The sequence below is a fragment of the Apiospora aurea genome (genome assembly GCF_038362705.1).
Source record: "Apiospora aurea strain CBS 24483 chromosome Unknown utg000006l_segment0_segment0, whole genome shotgun sequence".
NCBI classification, from domain to species: Eukaryota; Fungi; Ascomycota; class Sordariomycetes; order Amphisphaeriales; family Apiosporaceae; genus Apiospora; species Apiospora aurea.
The window spans coordinates 3215849-3234226 of record NW_027117393.1 but is presented as its reverse complement, the minus strand read 5'-3'; the positions used below and the strand labels follow the sequence as shown (position 1 = coordinate 3234226).

Here is an 18378-nt window from a genome sequence, read left to right as displayed (position 1 = left end):
AAACAACCCAATCCGGGAATCGACACACGGGCCCTACTCACCAAAAGGTACAGATATAAATCCAAGGGGTGTGAGGAATCGCAGCTCTACATGTATCAATGATAATGCCTAGCGTCCTTGAAAAAGAACTCTGGACTCCTGCCTGGCTGGAAGGTTCCAGTGCGGCTCGGGTCCCGCTATAAGCTGAATACATATCAATTGTGACGGAGCCAGGGCGGGGCGGCTGTCGCGTGCTCCCTGAAGTGGAGGAGAAAGTCTTAGCTGCGGGCGGGAATGCAAGAGACCACCTGGCTTATAGAAAGAAGTGCGTGGCACTCATCCGACATGCGAGCGTTTGAATAACCGAATGAATACAATTGCTGCTACCTTGTATACCTACCTGTGTCGCAATGCTCTGTGTCCACTGCAAGTGAGATTGAACCGCATTGGTTGCATTAGAAGAACCCAAGCTAGGGATGTACAGTAGTAGGCGAGATAGGTACATAATATGGACTGCTTGGACCCTGTCCCGCGAGCATTGAATGCAGTCATGAGCCTTGTTCCAGCAGCAGATGCCGTTGGTGAGTGACGACGGGTGCTGTGTTTAGCGCGTCCTAGGCGATGGGCAGGCACTTGGCATCCCGGAGCTCCAAACAGCAGCTGCCAGGGACCAATCCAATAACTGAATCTCGAGACCAAACACCAAAGCTCTTCGCCCAAAAAATTCTACAATCCCACTTCCCGAACCTACACATCTCATAGAACCTGTACAACAACCTGCATTCTTCTTCCCGCCCACGCAAGTCCTAGTATTTTCAGAGCAACTCTCCTGTTGTGACACTATCCCCTCAATACAACTCTAGGTAATCCTCTACCTAGGCACGCCACCTTCGGTTTGCGATCCAAATCCCCAGCCGCAACCGTCGCCTTGCCAGCTCGGCCCACCCGCCACCCAGAACAAACGGTTGTGTACACGTCTTGCACCCAAGAAGCAACACACCCACTGCCTCCTACCTCGACCAAGAACTCCTCGAGAAAATATTCCACAATGCCTTCTTCCGCCCTGCAGAACCCTGTGACTCCCACTGAGTCCAAGTCCGCCAAGAAGAAGAAGGCCGCCGCCGCCGCTCAGCGCACCGATTCTCCTGCTCCGAGTGCCTCCGCCCCCATTTCCGTGTCTGGTGACGACACCAACGAGAGCCCTTATGTTCGTGAGCTGCAGAAGTAAGTCTGGTCTGGTTTGGTCAAGTTTTCTGGTAGGTGGCCTTGGAAACTGACTCGCTGGCCTTACAGGAATATCCGCAACATCAACAAGAAGATCGTAAGTCACCCCACACCTATTTCTACCAACGCTCTGGACACCCGTCAGGTCCATGCTAACTCGCGGCCCTCAAGTCCAATGTCACCAAGACGCATGCACTGATCGAGCAGCACAAAGACAAGTCCCTTGAGGAGCTGGTCGCTGCTAAGATCATCAACGCCGACCAAAAATCCCAAGTGCTCAAGAAGCCTCAGCTCCAGTCCCAGCTCGCCCAAGTGGAGGAGCAGCTCGCCCAATACAAGAAGGTAGACGAGGAGTACCGAACAAAGAGCGCGGCGGACAAGGCCAAGGTCGAAAAGGACTTGACAGAGAGACTGGAGAAGGAAAAGGCCGATGCCCTGGTAGCCGCCACCGAAAAGGCTGCTGCCGACGTCAAGAAAGTGCAGCATGACAGCCTGCTGGTCCTCACCCAATTCCTGCGATTGGCTGCCGCCAGACGATCCGAAGATGCCGATGCCACTGCCGACGAGAACATGGCTCTGGAGGGTGTCTTACTGAACGTCTACTCGGGCGATGAGAATGCCGTTGCCACTATGATGAAGCTGATCGAGGGTTCTGAAGAGAAGACCAGAAGCGTCAGTGGTGACGAGCTTCAAACGTCATGTACGTCTTTGGGCAGTGATGCCTTCCTTTCTCGCTTTCCGTTACTAACACGTGGATAGTCGCCCAGGTCAAGGCCGCGTCTGTCGCGCACGTTCAGGTCTTCGCTGCCGCTGAGGAGCCTGCTACCGAATCCACCGAAGCCACGGCCGACGCTCCGGTATCCGATCCTACCGTGACCCATGCCGGTCTCACCGAAATCGACGCCACCGAGACTTCATCTCCTTTGGCCAATGGGCACAGCGAGGGCATTCCCAATGCCAGCATCAGCGATGATGCCGCGAACGCTGCAGCAGAATCTCAATGGGATAACACCAATGATATGAGTGCTTCGCAGGAAGACTGGGTCAAGGTGCCCCGAGACCCTACCGAGACGGACACCGGCTTGACTGCTACACCCGCAGCCTCTGGTCCTGTCCAGTCATGGGCTGATGACCAGCCCGAGAACCCGCCCGAGGTAAATACCCCTGATTGAATAGCCGGTATTGTTCAAGACTAACGTGCAAACTAGACCATTGCCGCTCAAGCAGATGACGGTTTCCAATCGGTCCAGCGCAACCGGCCTCGAGGCCACGGTGAAGGTGGCGAGCATCGCGGCGGACGCCGAGGAGGACGGGGTGAATATCGTGGTCGCGGCCGAGGCGAAGGCGGCCGTGGACGAGGTCGCTACAACGATCGACGTGGCGGTGGAAAGCCATCATCATAGATAAACCTCCACAAGTTCCACTGGCCGTGATAACAGCGGGTCCTCCGCAAGTTGGTTGCACCAGAGTTAACTGGTAGAACCGGTAAGCATAACATCCCGAGAAGAATAATGAGCTTCTTGATAGGGGGGGTCTATCCCCATGCGAACCTCCGGCCTTGGCACCAGAATAGGACGGGGATGGTTCTGATCAAATCGCTAGCAAGGATTGGTCTGGAATCTATCCATTCCAGGAATTTGGTAGCTAAATGTAATATCACCACTGTGTCGTACCGGTATCAACCAAACCTTGTGGACTCGGATCATTCTTGTGCATGGACATCTGCTTGTTGACTTACAGCATGGTATTGGTGCGGTATTGTTTCATCGTCGTGTTTTGCCCCCGTGTTTCCCAAGGTAGTAAGCTTTTCGACCCTGGTAATGATCCTTGAAAACTAGTCGAGTTACCGGGCCCATCGGGTCAATGGCGAAATGAGGGAAACCAAATCTACAGTCAACCAAGCGGGGAAAATCGAAGCTAGGCATAAGCCTATCACGTTATCACGGTGGTAGAATCAAATCGATTCAATAAACGCGACTGAAGCTACAACGATCTGACAAGACTAGGATCATCAGCCGGTGTCCACAATGCCCAATTAAGTAATTCTCTTATTCCCCGTCTAGGACAAGTATCCGTTAGCCCCGAGGAACTCCTTCAGCACCTCGGCATCTCTCTGGCGGTACGCAGCGCGTCCGCGGATGGCGTCCTTGACCTGCTCGAGCGAGCGGTCGAAGGCGGCGGTGTCCTTGTCCTTGAAGAAGGCGTCGATCTCGTCGAGGTACTTGGCGTCGGTGAACTTCTTGAGCGAGAGGCGAACGAAGCGGTCCAGCACCACCGGGTTGGCCATCTTGGTGGTGACCTGCTCCCAGTTCTCCTTCATGAACTGCCACTGGATGGCGCGGCCCTTGGCGTTGCCGGCCAGCGCGGTGCTCAGGTAGTGCATGTCGCCGCTGGGAATGGAGTCGGCAGCGGCGGCCGGAGGCGACAAGTTGAACAGGAAGGGGATAGCCTGGTTCTTGAGGATCTCGACATCACCAATGTGCCCGATGGAAGAAAGGCACATCTCTCTGCCGTCAACCGAGGCAGTGGTCTCCCCACTCCTTCTTCAAAGCCTCGAAAGCCTCGGCTGGGGAGTGTTTAACGCCAGCACGGTAGACGACGCTACGCAGATCGGGACTCAGGACTAGCCCTTCCTTTCGCCATGCTTCGAACAACTGTGTCGCTTTCTCCAATACCCTTCATTCGACTCATGTTAGCATGTATCACAATGAAAAACGTCGCGCCACATTACAGCGCTGGAGTACGACTTACTTCGGGTGGCCATTAACCACAGCTGTCAACAGGAGTCGCTTTCGCAGCAAACCTGTAAGGAAATCCTCTCCAGAGGCGGGCTCCCATCCAACCCTCTCAACGGCATCGTTGATGAGTTTCAGGGTGAAGTTCTCCAGGCCCTTCTTAATCTCCTCGTTATCACTGAAGACAGACTTGACGGACCCAAGAGTGTTCAATGCCTGGTTCCACACGATCTGGCTCGTCTCGGCACCGAATCCTTGAAGGAATGCCAATAGAGCAGGGGTCGTGCCATAACCAGCAGAAGCAAGATCTCTTGCCGAGCCAAGTGTAGCTACCTTGTCCTCGATAGTAAGCTTATCCAGTTGGGTGCCGAGCTTCGCCAATCGAGCCGGTGGGTAGTTTGTCCGGTAAAAGCCAAATCCATTGTGGTTCAGCTTATAGAACTCGTCATCGACGTCTCGAATTGTCTCCTCCTTGGTGGTAAGAGCAAGACTCTGTACCTCCTGAGTACCGGTCTTGCCCTGCAAGCCAACAGGTACCCACCAAGTTGTCTCGTCCTCCTCAGGCTTCACGTCTCCAGTGGACAAGAATCGCGATTGTCTCACACTGATCTGGCCCGGCTCCTCGGCTACGGTCAGCAGCGGGAACCCAATCTTCTGGATCCAGTTGGACATCAATGAGGCCACATCGGTCCCAGTAGCCTCAGCCAATCCAGCCCACAGTGCTTCTGTCTTGGCATTGCCATAGGCGTGTTTCTTGAGATAGATGGATACACCCTTCAAGAACTGTTTTTCTCCCACATGGTTTGCCAACATTCTCAGCGTCGAACAACCCTTGAAGTAGCTGATTGCGTCAAAGATCTGGTTCACGTCAAGGGCGTCCTGCACCGGGACATAGATAGGGTGGGAGGCACGGATCGAGTCAAGTTGGAAAGCTGACTCCATTCCATCGCCGACATATTTGGCCCAGACATTCCAGTCGGGGTGGAACTCGTTGACAGCATACCATCCTACCCATGTAGCAAAGCTTTCGTTCAACCACAGCTCGTCCCACCAGTCCATCGTTACGAGGTTTCCGAACCATTGGTGAGCAAGTTCGTGTGCCACGACATAGGCAATCCGCACCTTGTAGGCCGCGTCCGAGGTTTTCTCGTCAAACAGAACTGCAGTGGTCCTGTAAGTGACGAGTCCCCAGTTCTCCATGGCTCCGTGGGTGAATTCGTGAACTGCAAGAAGATCGGCCTTGGGGAGAGGATAGTCAATATCGAAGGCCTCCGAGAATAAGTCAATCGTCTTGGGAGCATGCTCCAGAGCCCATCGGCCCTGTTCCTTGAGACCTCGAGTAGTGTAGACCCGGACTGGGATCTGTTTGCCATTGTAGCGGCGCTCGGTGTGGCTTTCAACATACTCGAAATCACCCAGAGCCCAAGCCAGAAGATAGGTGCTCATTACTGGGGTCCGTTCGAAAGCAACCTGCTGGAGACCTTCGCTGGTCTTGGTGACGCTCTTAACAGGCATGTTGGACAGTGCCACCTGGTCCTCGGGTACCTCGATGTCAAAGTCAAAGGTAGCCTTGAGACGAGGTTCGTCGAAACAAGGGAATGCACGGCGAGCGTCACAGGCCTCGAACTGAGTACTGAGCATGTAGTGGAACTGGTCATCCCTGGGCACCGAAGCAGCTGCAGGTACCACAGGCTTGTACTTGCTCCTGTAGAAGCCAGCCATGTCGTTATTCAAGGTGCCCTCAAAAGCTATCTCGAGGGAGGCTGTGCTGGTGGGGGGAATCTCTTGGTCGAAACTCAAGGTAGCACGTTGTTTCTTCTCATCGTAGCTGAAGTTGGAGGTCTCCAAAGTTTGCGTGGCCTTGGTGTGCGTGACGGTCAACTTGGCCGATGAGAGCTTGAGCTCCAAGGCGTTGATGACAACATCCTTGGTCGCCTCCAGGACTTCTACATCGATACTAGCGAATGATCAGCAAAGGAGGAAACAGACGGCAGTGCTTGGTGTATGAGCCAAACACAAACAGTACCATCTACTTACACAACTTTTCCCTGGTAAGTCCAGTTTTTGAAATCCAGGGCAAATAGAGACAGGCCATAGTGAGACGGCTTGATGACCGTGGGCAAGGTATCCCGGTCCGTCATGATGGAAGAGGGAATAATGGGAGAACACTGAGCCCTCGTTGAGATGGAGAAAGGTCGTCGAGATATAGCCGCAGCAGAGCCCAAGACCGAAGACGACGGGTAGGGGAGTTTGGACGAGGGCTTGGCGCGAATCAAAGCCCGCGAGGTGTGACTGCAATAGGCAGGTACTACAGTGGAAATGGATTGCCGGCTGAGCGGTATTGGCGGACGTTGATGAAGAGCACGAATAGTACCCAATGGTGGTGAGCGGGCTAATGTCGAGAGGGCGGTTTTACCCCTCAGGAAACCGAACGTACCCCTCGGTCGCTGCATGTCGCACTTTTGGCGGGCAACAGAAAACGTAACCGTCCACTTTATCCAATCAACTGATGCTAAATAAGTCCCTGGAAAATGCAGCTTCGCGCATAAAGCGAGGCTACATAATGTGCATCGGATTCCCTCCAGGGCCAAGATGGCTGATCTATGCAAAGTATGTAATTGTCAGGTCTTCCAAGTGTTAAATTGATTCCAGGTATGGAAGCTCGTAGTTGTCGTCGATATAAAAATCCATTGATGCAGGATGTCGGTGCTACTGTATGCGGCCAGAAGCAAGTCGGCTGGGGCTAGCTCTAGTGAACGGGAAGGTAGGAAGGATTTCGATATGCGGGACCTTGCCCCCAGGACAACGTCCAGCCGTCCAATCAAGCCCAATGCAGAGCAACGTCACATCGCACCAAACCCATGAGTATAGTACATGCCCGACTTTGAAGCACGTATTGATATCTCTGGTTGCAGCTAGATGTATTGATGTGCGTGCCTATGCCCCGTCGTCTCACATTGTGCCTCCTCCTCCAGCCCTATTACTTCAATTCGATTTCCTGGATGGCTGTTAGCTGACGAGCTGGACCCGAACCGCTCATGGCGAAGCTTTTCCTACACACTTCCTGACTTACATCGCGCCTGGGCTCCTGAACTCGCGAAATCCCTATAAGTAATCCTGCATCACACGCCAGATATTGCGAGCTGTGCGCCGGACGATATCGCTTTTGCTGGGTGTGGTCTGGTCTGGTCCCAAATAGATAGACCACAGCAGAGAAAAGAGCCAAAATGGACAGTCGCCGACAGCTCTTCGGCGCGTCTCGTCTTGACCAGCCTTCTTTGCAGTCTTCTCGTCAACCTGGCAGTAACCCGTGGAATCAACTTGCCCCGTCCGATCCGTCTGCTACTTTGCCTCCAAGATGGGAACAAACCGGCCAAGGTCAGTGACACATATCCTTCACCTGCGTTCCTATTCTCTTTTGTCAAGTCCAAGACTCCCAACGCGGCCAATCTATTTGGGCGATCACATCTCACCCACCTGGCTGCCATTCAATGGGGTGTTTCAACTCTTTTACGATTTTTTCACCATGCTCCTTTGAACACATTGAAGATGTCGTCAATATCACGTCCTCGGGGAACATCTCTGCCTCTGCCAGCGTCCGCCAGACAGCAGCAGCCTGAGGATGTGAGGGTGTACCAGGACAACTGGAACCCATCGGATCCTGCTGAATATGAACGACTTCGTTTGGCGGGCTTGGTTCCTCGATTGCAATACTTTGATGACGACAACAAAGAGAATATTCCCCACTCACCCGAGGGCTCTGACCATACTGACGAGGATTTTGAAGATTCCGGAAACGAGGATGGTAGCGAAGAGGCAGAGGATCTGGACCGTGATCTCGACGAGAATGGCGAAGGGGCTGATGCCAATGCTGACGAGGAAGAGGGCGAGGAAGGAGAAGACGACGAAGAAGCACAGGAGGACGAGCTGCCCTTTAATGCCGCGGCGGTAGGCCTGAAGGAGATCAGTAACCTTGCCAGCTTCACTGTCAGCAGCTACAAACCAGGCTGCGGTGTCCGAGAGCTCCGCGACGATGATATCAATCTGTTTTGGCAGTAAGTTGATTTTCTTTTGCCGAACTGAACTGGGGTGCAGTTGCTGATCGCCCATCAGATCTGACGGCCCTCAACCACACCGTCTGAATATTCACTTCATCAAGCGCGTGGAGATTCGCGCCCTGCGACTATTTCTGGACTACGAGCTCGATGAAAGTTACACGCCTACCAAGATCCAGATTACCGCCGGCACTGCCCCACATCTGACCATTCCGTTCAACACGATGGAGCTTAACACGCCTAAGGGATGGATTGATGTCCCCATTGCTGGCGCCGGTGGCGGCAAAGACGGGAACTCGTTGTGCTGTTTCTTCATCCGAATCATAGTGCTCGAGAACCACCAGAACGGCAAGGACACGCATATTCGCGGGATCAAAGTCTATGCTCTGGATGATAGTGCCACCACGGCCGAAAACAATCCCGTCGAGGACATGGCCGAGGCCATTGACGACTATGGAGGCCGAATGGGCCGGCGAAATGGTGATGGGCATGATCAAGACGCGGGCCGTAAACCTACAGCAAAGAAGTTCGTCCCTGGTGATGGAGGGCTGACCATACCATACTTCATGAGAGAGCCAGAGATTCGCTAAATGGCACTCTGGAAACTGGCGTTGCATTATGCATGAACCGACGATTGCATGGGCAACTGTACGATTAGTGTGGTGATTCTGATACCCTTTTTGCATTGTAGGGAAGGCTGCTACAGGACGAAGAGTGAAGATCCCCCAAAAGCCTTGTCCAAATTCACAATGAGCAGTAGCAAAGCAGCAATATATCATCTACAACATGTTTCCTTCGATTTATGTCATGGTTTGTGCCGCCGTACCACACGTCGCTACCAAGCAATACCAACATTGCGGCTTGGTCGTACCTACATACCTTTTGCCGCATGCTACCGACTATTACTCATACCGAAGTGAATATCCTTTCTTCTTATCTGTTGTGGCACGACTACCTATGTTATGTGTGTTGAATTACAATCCTTGGAATAGGAGGTGGCCTGAGGTGTCGGAGGGGTGTCTGGGTGGAACCCCGGCCGTTCTCCGCATCCCGGGATCGAATCTCCAATTCCCGCGCTCTGCTGGGACCGCTTGAAGCGTTTCCGTCAACATCCATCCATCCCAACAACGTCTGCTTCAAGAAGAGAGAAATATCGAGATGTCGGCATCTGATGCAATCGACACGGAAACCATGAGATCGCCGTGTCAGCTGCCATCGAACCTGGTGTCCTACTTTACCCAAGCCCTGAAGACGTTTCAGCTATCCGGGACGACCTTCACCGTACTGTGCTCTGTCTCTTCGCCCTCCGCCTCTGCCTCCGCCTCCGCCTCCGCCATCGCCATCGCCACCAACCGCAGTGACAATGACACCCAAGTAGCAGCACCCATCCAGCCGAAGCAAGCGCCCAGGGCGCTGGTGGTGTTGGACTCGTCCTTCAACCCGCCCACGCTGGCGCACCAACGCATGGCCCTATCGGCGCTGGCGGACCAGCCGAAGCAGCAGCAGCAGAATAACACCCCGCGAGACTCGCGCGTCCTGCTGCTGCTTGCGATCAACAACGCGGACAAGGCACCCAAGCCCGCGGCGTTTCCCCAGAGGCTGGCCATGATGTACGTGTTCGCGCAGGATCTGCTCTCGGCGGCCCGGAGCCAGAGGAACGGTCATCTTCATCGCCAAGCCGCCGTGCCAGATACGGGCAGCAGTATGGGTGCAGGGGCCGAGGAAGAGGGCGTGGTGGATATCGCGGTCACGACGGAGCCCTACTTCCACTCCAAGAGCAACGCCATCGCCACAAGCGAGTTCTACAGCGGAGCCGCCGCCACCGCCGGGGGGAAGTGATGATGGAGCAGATGTACCTGACGGGTTTCGACACGCTGATCCGCATCCTCGACGCCAAGTACTACCCCAACGACACGATGCGGCAGGCGCTGGACCCGTTCCTGTCGCAGTCGCGGCTGCGAGTCACCATGCGGACGGACGCGGACTGGGGCACCGCCGCGGATCAGCGGGCGTACCTGGCGGGGCTGCGGGACGGCAAGCTCGAGGCGATGGGCGGGAGGCGGGAGTGGGCGGACAAGGTCGAAATGGTGGAAGGCCGGCGGGAGGGGAAGGGCGAGGACGTCATCAGCAGTACCAAGGTTCGGGACGCCGTACAGAGCGAGGACTGGCAAGCACTGCGGCGGCTCGTCAGTGACGGGGTCGGCGAGTGGGTGAAGACACAGGGGCTGTACAAGGAAGAGGGTTGAAAGGATATGTATTTGCGTACATGCATCCAGGGCTTACGGCGGCGGAGCGTGCAACCAATGATTCATGAGATAATGCGTGAAGAGTCTGTATAACCTTCCAGCAACCCAATTGATTTCGAGGTTTTGTTTACCACTTGGTATTAATGTTTTTACATATATGGTACCAAGAGACCCAAGCAAGCGCTTCCTTGATCCAGGTCTCTAGACAGGGCACACCATCGACAGCTGTTGACTTTGTCACACAATAAACCTTTACATAGATAGCCAACCTGCCAAGTCGGAGAAAAAAAAAAAGATGACGGCAAAGATGAAAATTGCTGGTCAACGTCAGCCTATCTGTGCTGAGTACCTACTTCACTGCCACCAGAGACATGCCACTGCTGGGTATCGCCTTGGTGTACGACCTTAAGCTCTGTCACTTCATGTATATATTCGGGATAACGAAAAACTGGGGTATACAGCAAGACAGGACACCAAGAAGGTTCGAGGACGTATTCAGCAAGAAGACTGCGTAGATTTCGGCTTCCTACTTTACACGGATGATGGCATTTCTTGCCCGTCATGATGCGCGGCGACTATCTTGCTCTCAAATGAGGAGGCTGTTCAGCATGGCACTAAAGCAAGATATTGGAAGCCCACATGCAGGCAGGCACGCATCACCTGTTTGACCTAAAAGGACATCCAAGTTATGTCGAGATGTATGATGATCCATAGCACATAGCGAAATCATGCAGGTTCACATGCTCTTCACAAAGCCCTACTGCTTGCTGCAGAGAATGCATCATGCCCAAGCTCAGCCATGATAGCACTATCTGCAAGTATTCACAAGTCCATTCACTACGTAGGATCCTCAGGGACCTCGGTCCAGACATTCGGTGAGCCAGGCAGCACCTTGTATTGAATGGAACCTGTTTACCAATGAAGTCCAACTGAGGCAGATTTTCCTATCAAACACCTGCAGCCACTGGAAGGCTGGAAGGTGCGTAGGGCGAGAAAAAAAAACCACTACTGTTGAAAAGTCGAGTTGATTTGGGCCAATCAGATTAATGCCCTGCCAGATCACACCAGGCGGGAGGAGCCCTGGTGCCTGCCGCTGCCTTTTCTGGCCAATGGAAAAAGAGAATGGCGCGGAAAAGGGCTTATTAGGAAACCCGAATTTTTCACCTGGGTTGCTCCCGTCCCCTACCGGGCTTATGGAGCGGCTGATCTGGCGACCCCACAGGGCCCCAGCTGGAAGGGTATATATATCTGCCCTCCCTCCCTCTATCTTGGGATTTCTTTTTCTTTTTCTCTTCATGTCGACAATACTCTAAAGAATCATTTCTATAGTTTTTGTCCCAATCTCTGTTTTCTCCAAAACAGCTACAGATCCGACCCTGGTTGATGATTCACATCCCTGCCGCCCTAGAGTGAAGAGGCTTTTTTGCCATGGTTACCCTCCCAGGTTTCCAGATACTCTCGCCCCCTCCGCAAGGAGGGCGGTCGATGTGCCTTTCACGAGGCCTCGGCTGTATAGAGAGTGGTGATGATCTCAACCCCGATTTGCCATGGTCTGCCTTCGGGCGCGTGGCCGGGGTGGGCGGTGGTGGACGTCTGACAGGCGCGTTTTTATTCTCTTTTTCATTGCTTGCTAGGGCTCGTCCTTGGCCGCGAGGAAGAAGATTTCTCGTCATTCCCTACTGCCTCACATTTTCCCCACGTACAGCCTGCCAGCTTGTCATTGTTTCGACATTCCATGACTATGACTTATTCTGATGTGCCAAGGGTTGCTACGGACGTATGATGGCATGTGGGATACAACCGAGATGGCATTTGTCCTGCCAGTCGAGGACCTTGCCTTGTACAAAACTGTCTTGGACCAATTCAGGCCAGAACTTTGAAGGAAGAACTGATCGCGCATCGCTTCCTGCTTCTCACCAGTTATGGCATTCCACCCATGCTTGATGGAATTTTGAGACCAGTCTCTGATCTAGTCCTCCCACCTACTATGGAACATTTACTGAACTGACCCTTCGCCGCTCCTTTTCTACACTAACAAGCGCATTGGAAGTGGCTGATTATTAAGGTAGATGTGTCACGTAACCAACCCAGTTGACTACATAGCCACGCGCAAGTAATCTACCTGCTGCGACCGGCTCAGGATGTTCGTAGGCACGCAATATCGTGGGTGAATAGATCACTTTTGTACGTACGACTGGGGAGTGTTGACTTTTTACCAACATCGGTATCATCAGAATTTCGCAAGCCGGTTCGTATGTAGCAACGGGCTGGGTGAACAGTATTCGAACCCGGCTTCAACCGCACTCCCTCGTAGTTACTCCATGCCGATTTGCCATCCATTGGCCAACCGCTATCATCGACGTGTTGCTGTCATAGTCGTAGGATAACCGCTATCATAGCTACGTAGAGAATGGGATAAAACCCCAACGGCTATGCCACACTTTATTGCGTGAATGGGATTTATAAATCATGAGCATCCTCGTAATTAGTGATAACGAAGGTGGAATCTAGGGAAAGCAACGCAACGCAACATAAGAGGTATTCTACTGGGATAAGAGTCCCGCACGCCCAAAATCGACTAAACAATACTCCTAATGGGATAACCAGATGCCCTTTCCGTACAATTACATCGTAGTGATGAGCAGCACAACTGCTTCGTTTGAATATCATGATCCATCAACGCCTCCTTCTAACATCACTAGTATGCGACCCCCTTGGTGCTGTGCCCAATGGTTTTATAGGTCGTCCAGCCCCCTGACTGAGCGTCGTAGGTGTCGAATCTGCTGGCAGTTGTGTCAAAGGCGTTATCTGTATAGCCGGAAAAGTAGAAGCCAGTTATAACAACCAGATACGTCAACAAGAGAATGCTTCCTTTGAAGTAGTTGCTCTTGCCTTCGCCATACACGTAGCTGAGCAGAAACACGCAGAGGATGACGGTCACCATGTCCCACTGGGGGAACAACAGACTAAAAGTGTAGTGGGCGATGTCAGGATCTTCGAGCGTCGGCAGGATAGGGTACACAGCGGAGAACAAGACGAGAGCAGGTATCTGAAGGAGGCAGACTTGGAGGGCGTATGCGGATCCGATTTCCATGGAGAGCGCAATGTTGCCGTTCATGGCGAAGGAGATGGCGTTCTGGTGACAAGCAAAGTCAGCGTCATCATATACAAGCAGGAGAGTAATTATCTTACCAAGAACTCTGTGGTATTCGGGACAAGGGCGAACAGAGTAATACCAAGGAACTTCTCGTCAATAGCAAAGTTTTGCAACACTACATCCACCGTGTCGACAAGGATCTCGGCGACAATGGCATAGAGAACTGTGGCTCCCATCAATATCACCGCACTCTTCATCCGACTCCAATTCGGTGCATCGTGGCCACCATGTGCCTGTGGGGTCTCTGCCGCATCTTCCAGATCAGGGAAACCAGTACTGCGCAGCGGCGCTGGGCGTGAACTGGCCGTATTACCAGCGTTCGAGCCGAGGGCGGAGGTGCGACGTGGAAGGCGTGCATCGCGAGCGGCAATAGCGGCTGCAGTGGCTGCGAGTTCGGTCACACCCCGGATGAGATTGTTATTCTCTTGCTCAGAGAAGCCAGGCACATGGACATTGGAGCGAATGCTCTCGTTGTCGCCTCCGTGGCCATGAGTCTTGGGCGGCACCATGTGAGGGGTCTGCATAGCACTATTAGGTGGAAGAACCCCCGAAGGTTGGCGTGAATGGTGGGCACTTGCTTGGCCTGATAGCCCAACTTGCCTCAAAGACTGTCCGAGGATACGCTTGTAGAGGTTGCTGTCTCGAATATCTGCTCCGGTGGCGTCGACGGTTCCGTGCTGCTCAGACAAGCGAGCCATATGAAGGTGCTCCTCGTTCTTCTTCTCCTCCACCTCCGTATTCCAGATAACGGCAGCGTGAGTCCTCAGGGTGAACCACAGCCCAGTGACATAGGACAAGAACAGGCAGGTGGCAGCCGCATAACAGTAAGGCCGAACCGCTTCGAGGTAGAATCGATCGTCAACCTTCGGGGTCTGAGAGAAATAGCAGCGACGGCAATCTCGATCCTTGTCTTTGCTTTCCATAGACGGGCGGTAGTCGACACATTCCGTGCAACTGAGCTCGTGCGTGCCGTAAATTTGGTAGAACAAAGTAGGCCCAAAAGCAGCCACGACAGCGAAGAGAAGCATCGTCGAGGTGACGCCTGCAGACCTGGCATTGAACCGTTGTGTCTTGCGTTTAATAGCACCAAAGCACATGGAGAGGCCGGGGAGAAAGAGAATACCTGCGAAGATGCTTCCGATAATGCTACCTTCGACGAGTGCCCCTTTGCCCTGGTTGAGGGCTACACAGTAGAGGAAGACCTCGACGATGGTGGAGAAAAAGGCGTTGATGGCGGCACCAAGACCCATGGAAGACTGAGCAGAGATGGACGCAACTGCCTGTCCAATGAAGTAGGCCAATGGGATAATGGACAACAAGCCAGCCACGAAAAGGAAGCCTGGCGACGTGATGAAGTTCTCAACGTGCAAAACGCCCTCAAGAACAAGCCAGTCGAAGATGACGAAGACAACGACAGCCATGAGGTTGATGAGGAAGATGTTGGTACCATCAACGGTATATTTCCAGTATTTTGAGCCAACTGCTCGGTAGGTGCAGAGTAGAATAGAGGAGTGGGCACCATCATTGTTGCGCGCCTGGGTTATGTCCGACTCGAAAGATAGTGCTAGAGGATGCCGCTTAAGATGATCAAAGAGGAGCATGGTGACCTTGCCCATTGGGATCCAGAAGACCAAAAACCAGCAAATGCCGGAGACGATAATCAGCGAAGGGCCAATAAGTCCGTAGAAGAAGATAAAGAAGATGACCCTGCCAATGTTCCATTGGCCTCGACCAAACATGCGCCTCTTCAGGCGGCGACCCTGCTCTTCGATTTCTGCATGGTGTCTATGCCGCCCAAGAAGGCTGTCCGTCTCACTGGGTTCCGAATCGATGCTTCTCCTAGACCGGCCAATGATTGACCGGCTGCTCTCTGGGCCGAAGAAGAGTCGACCATACTCGAGATCGCCATTCTGCCACTGCTCGTATTCGCTGATGCTTCTTCCCTCTCCTTGATCCTCATCTAGATACGCCTCATCTTGCTCCAGTCGCACAAATTTGCCGAAAGGATAGCCCAAGTAGCCAGCCAAACCCCATAGCACACGTCCATATGCTCTCCCGCTGGGCGTGGCCGCAAACAGGAAGCATACGACCGCACCAAGGGCAGCGATGAGGGCCATCCACCAACCGAAGGCAAGTGTCCATATCAAATTAAAGAACAACAGCCAGATACTAACGTGGCCGCCTGGTGACGAATGGATGTCACCCTCTGCCGTCTTCTGAACAGACCGGTCCTTTTTGTACAAAGCGGGCTTCCATAACCGAATACCGAACGGATGCGTTTCGTTGATGGCCTGCTGCCGATCCTTCAGAGTAAAACTCTCTGCGTCGCTGAGGTCATCGTCGTCCTCGTTACTATCGTCGACTGGCGTCTCGTCGTCTTCCGTATCGGGGTGATCACCTTCGGCTGAGGGATGTTCACTTGCATCCCGGTCCTCCTCGAAGCGTTCCTCTATGCCACTTTCGTCTGCTCCATCACTTCTGGTCGACTGCACTCGCGATAAGGCTGGGGCAGCCATGGTACGTCGTCGAATAGTTGATGCTTGCCTGCCAGAGTCTGTATTGTAAGGTGGTCGGGGCGCCGAGTAGCTTTGTGCCCTCTCTGCGGCAACTTCCTCGTCTACCTCGTCGACAGCGTCGTCGGTCGAAAATACTCCTCCTCGGTGAGGGGCCTGCGTGTTCGAAGAAGCGCGGCGCGGCATGGGAGGCTTCCTTGGACGAGCTCTGCCACGCTCTGGACCCAGCATCGGTGAGCGTAAGGGTTGTTGGGCACCGGTCCTCGTATGTGCGCGATCGTGAGCGGAAGCAGAATTGCTAACGGAGGTTGTGTCGCCCCCATAATATGCACTGCTGCCAGCAGGGGGAGGGGTTTGCAGAGTCCCTGCAGAAGTGGCATCGCATCCAGTTAGCCCATACATGACATCAGATGCACAGGGACCTGTTGACTCGGATCGTTGCGCTACAGGAGATTGAGTTTAGGGACGCGACATACCATACGACGAGACATCAGGTCGCCTCCGCACCGTGTCTCCAGACTGATAACTTTCGGACATCAAAGTGTCTTCTCTCGAAGGAGGTTCGGTGCGTGCGTGGCTTGGTCGAGTATCGGTAGGCGACTGAGAACCCGAGTCGCCCAGGTCGCGGGCAGGTGGATCCATGATGAACCGCGTTTCTGGTCCTGTCCTGTCGTGTCGAGGCGAAATCCCGAGGCCTGGGGCTGTAAACAAACCGCCGAGAGCTCGGCTATCAGGAGCAAGCCCCGGGGAATGTAAGACAGGCCTTTGGCTGGCTGTCTTGCCAAACGATTCAACGGGGAACCGAAAGGGAGGGAGGAGGGAAAGCGGGAGGGGGAAAAAACCACACGAGATTATTTATATGTAGGTCCCCGCTTGGAATGAATATGTACGTTGCAATCGACAAGGATCGTAAAGTCAGTACCTGGTCCCGGTGCGTCGAAACGCAGGATAATAGGATGAGAAACGAAGCAAATCAACACCAGGAAGATGTGAAGCTTGGGGTGTCAAGGCCGGGTAATAGGAAGTAAGCAATGTTTGTTTGGTACAGGCTTGGGGAGAAAGGACTGGAGGGCTGGCTATGGGAAAAGAAGATAGATTGATGGATGTAGGTTGGTACAGGATTACAGAATAGCGGGAGCCAAGACGGCAACACAGAAACCCAAGCCTGCTCTTTCTTCCGTACGTCCAACGGTCTGTCTGCCCTTTATAATGCCTGTCTGTCATTTCCTTCTAGCAGTACCTACGAAATGCGCCATCTTGGCAGTAGCATTGCGCGTAGAACCCGATCTCAGGCAGCACGGCATTGCTGACGGCGCTGTCATGGCCTCTCGACCGACTGAATCGCAACTGCTCCTCGTGATTTATCTACGGCGGAAGGGTATCATCTGCAACTGTTTGCGATGCAGCTTGATCCCTGTCTATTCTTGGCCCTTCGAGGTGGACTCGGCGGGGCGCTTCCATGCCCCAAACACATGCGCCGATTTAGTATTCTGGATACTTAATCTGGGCCAGTGTCTAAGCCATCAAGCCCTCTACACCGTTCATCGCTATCCCGTCCTGACATTATGGTAAGATGCATGCATACTACGAAGAGGATTCTCTTTTTAAGTGGATGCATTGAAAGATGCCTTGCGTGGTATTTTACTTTGCTAGATTGAAATTCCCCAGATGGTGCCGTTGACCCAGGCGGCCGTATGTGCTCAAGGTTCCAGTCATATCGGCCATCGCGTACATGGCATCGTCTACCAGAAAACCCCGATGGGATGCTAATACTGCAGTGCATCTGGTGCTCGGGCACGCCTGATCAGACTTGGGCTGAACGGATAACTGCAAACGGTTACACGATGGGGCATCCCCTCCCTCCCCTACGAATAGGATTCGTAAGCACGCTTCATGGGAGTTCTCTTAGTTGGTAGCTCTAGAACAGGTGACTTCACTGTGCATTCAACACACCGAGAGACTGCAAATACCAGCGGCGCCAAGCCGAGTCGGCCCACTCTCTTGCATCCCTGGGCTCTTGATAAACGGATTGCGGCATTGTTTGCTCGGTTGCAAGGGCAGATAGACTCTCCTCGAAACCTCACTAACCAATCGCCTCGGAAGTCTGAAGTCTGAAGTCTGTCTTGTTTGGATTGTGGAAGGCTATCGCGGCTCCCGAGATCTCTTTGGCGTGCTACTGTAACTGCATCCGCTTTGCCTGAATGGCAAGGCCGGGCCATCGGGGTTACCTCTGTTGCCGGCTTTCGTGAGGCTGATGTCGTAGTACAGTCCGACCCCGAATTATTCCAATGAAATTAATGAATGTGACTTGTTTCGTGGTTGTTCACAGGAACCAGCTGGAGGTGTTCTGCCACGGCTGTTCATATGATTATGACAGTGAATCTAGCTATTCAAGTGTCCCATGGACGACTTTCCATTGGAATAATACACTATGTACATTATGTACTTACCTCTTTTCAATCCATTGAA

General features: G+C 53.3%; 5 protein-coding genes across 5 annotated transcripts; 3 read left to right on the top strand and 2 right to left on the bottom strand.

The window, feature by feature from the left end:
* Window positions 1-1027: 1027 nt before the first annotated feature.
* Window positions 1028-2606, top strand: PG986_009561 (uncharacterized protein; the record flags this gene model as incomplete). Its single annotated transcript, XM_066845783.1, has 5 exons — window positions 1028-1203; window positions 1273-1300; window positions 1375-1903; window positions 1963-2357; window positions 2412-2606. The coding sequence occupies 5 exons, from the start codon at window positions 1028-1030 to the stop codon at window positions 2604-2606; spliced, it is 1323 nt and encodes a 440-aa protein (XP_066698181.1).
* Window positions 2607-3262: 656 nt separating this feature from the next.
* On the bottom strand, window positions 3263-6079 carry PG986_009560 (peptidase family M1; the record flags this gene model as incomplete). Its single annotated transcript, XM_066845782.1, has 4 exons — window positions 3263-3710; window positions 3742-3879; window positions 3955-5895; window positions 5976-6079. 4 exons carry the CDS (start codon window positions 6077-6079, stop codon window positions 3263-3265), a joined length of 2631 nt encoding a protein of 876 aa, XP_066698180.1.
* A 1408-nt stretch (window positions 6080-7487) lies between these two features.
* Window positions 7488-8583, top strand: PG986_009559 (uncharacterized protein; the record flags this gene model as incomplete). Its single annotated transcript, XM_066845781.1, has 2 exons — window positions 7488-7993; window positions 8052-8583. The coding sequence occupies 2 exons, from the start codon at window positions 7488-7490 to the stop codon at window positions 8581-8583; spliced, it is 1038 nt and encodes a 345-aa protein (XP_066698179.1).
* Window positions 8584-9151: 568 nt separating this feature from the next.
* Window positions 9152-10239, top strand: PG986_009558 (cytidylyltransferase; the record flags this gene model as incomplete). Its single annotated transcript, XM_066845780.1, has 2 exons — window positions 9152-9817; window positions 9844-10239. 2 exons carry the CDS (start codon window positions 9152-9154, stop codon window positions 10237-10239), a joined length of 1062 nt encoding a protein of 353 aa, XP_066698178.1.
* A 2698-nt stretch (window positions 10240-12937) lies between these two features.
* On the bottom strand, window positions 12938-16551 carry PG986_009557 (sodium/calcium exchanger protein; the record flags this gene model as incomplete). Its single annotated transcript, XM_066845779.1, has 3 exons — window positions 12938-13375; window positions 13432-16274; window positions 16386-16551. The coding sequence occupies 3 exons, from the start codon at window positions 16549-16551 to the stop codon at window positions 12938-12940; spliced, it is 3447 nt and encodes a 1148-aa protein (XP_066698177.1).
* Window positions 16552-18378: the final 1827 nt, after the last annotated feature.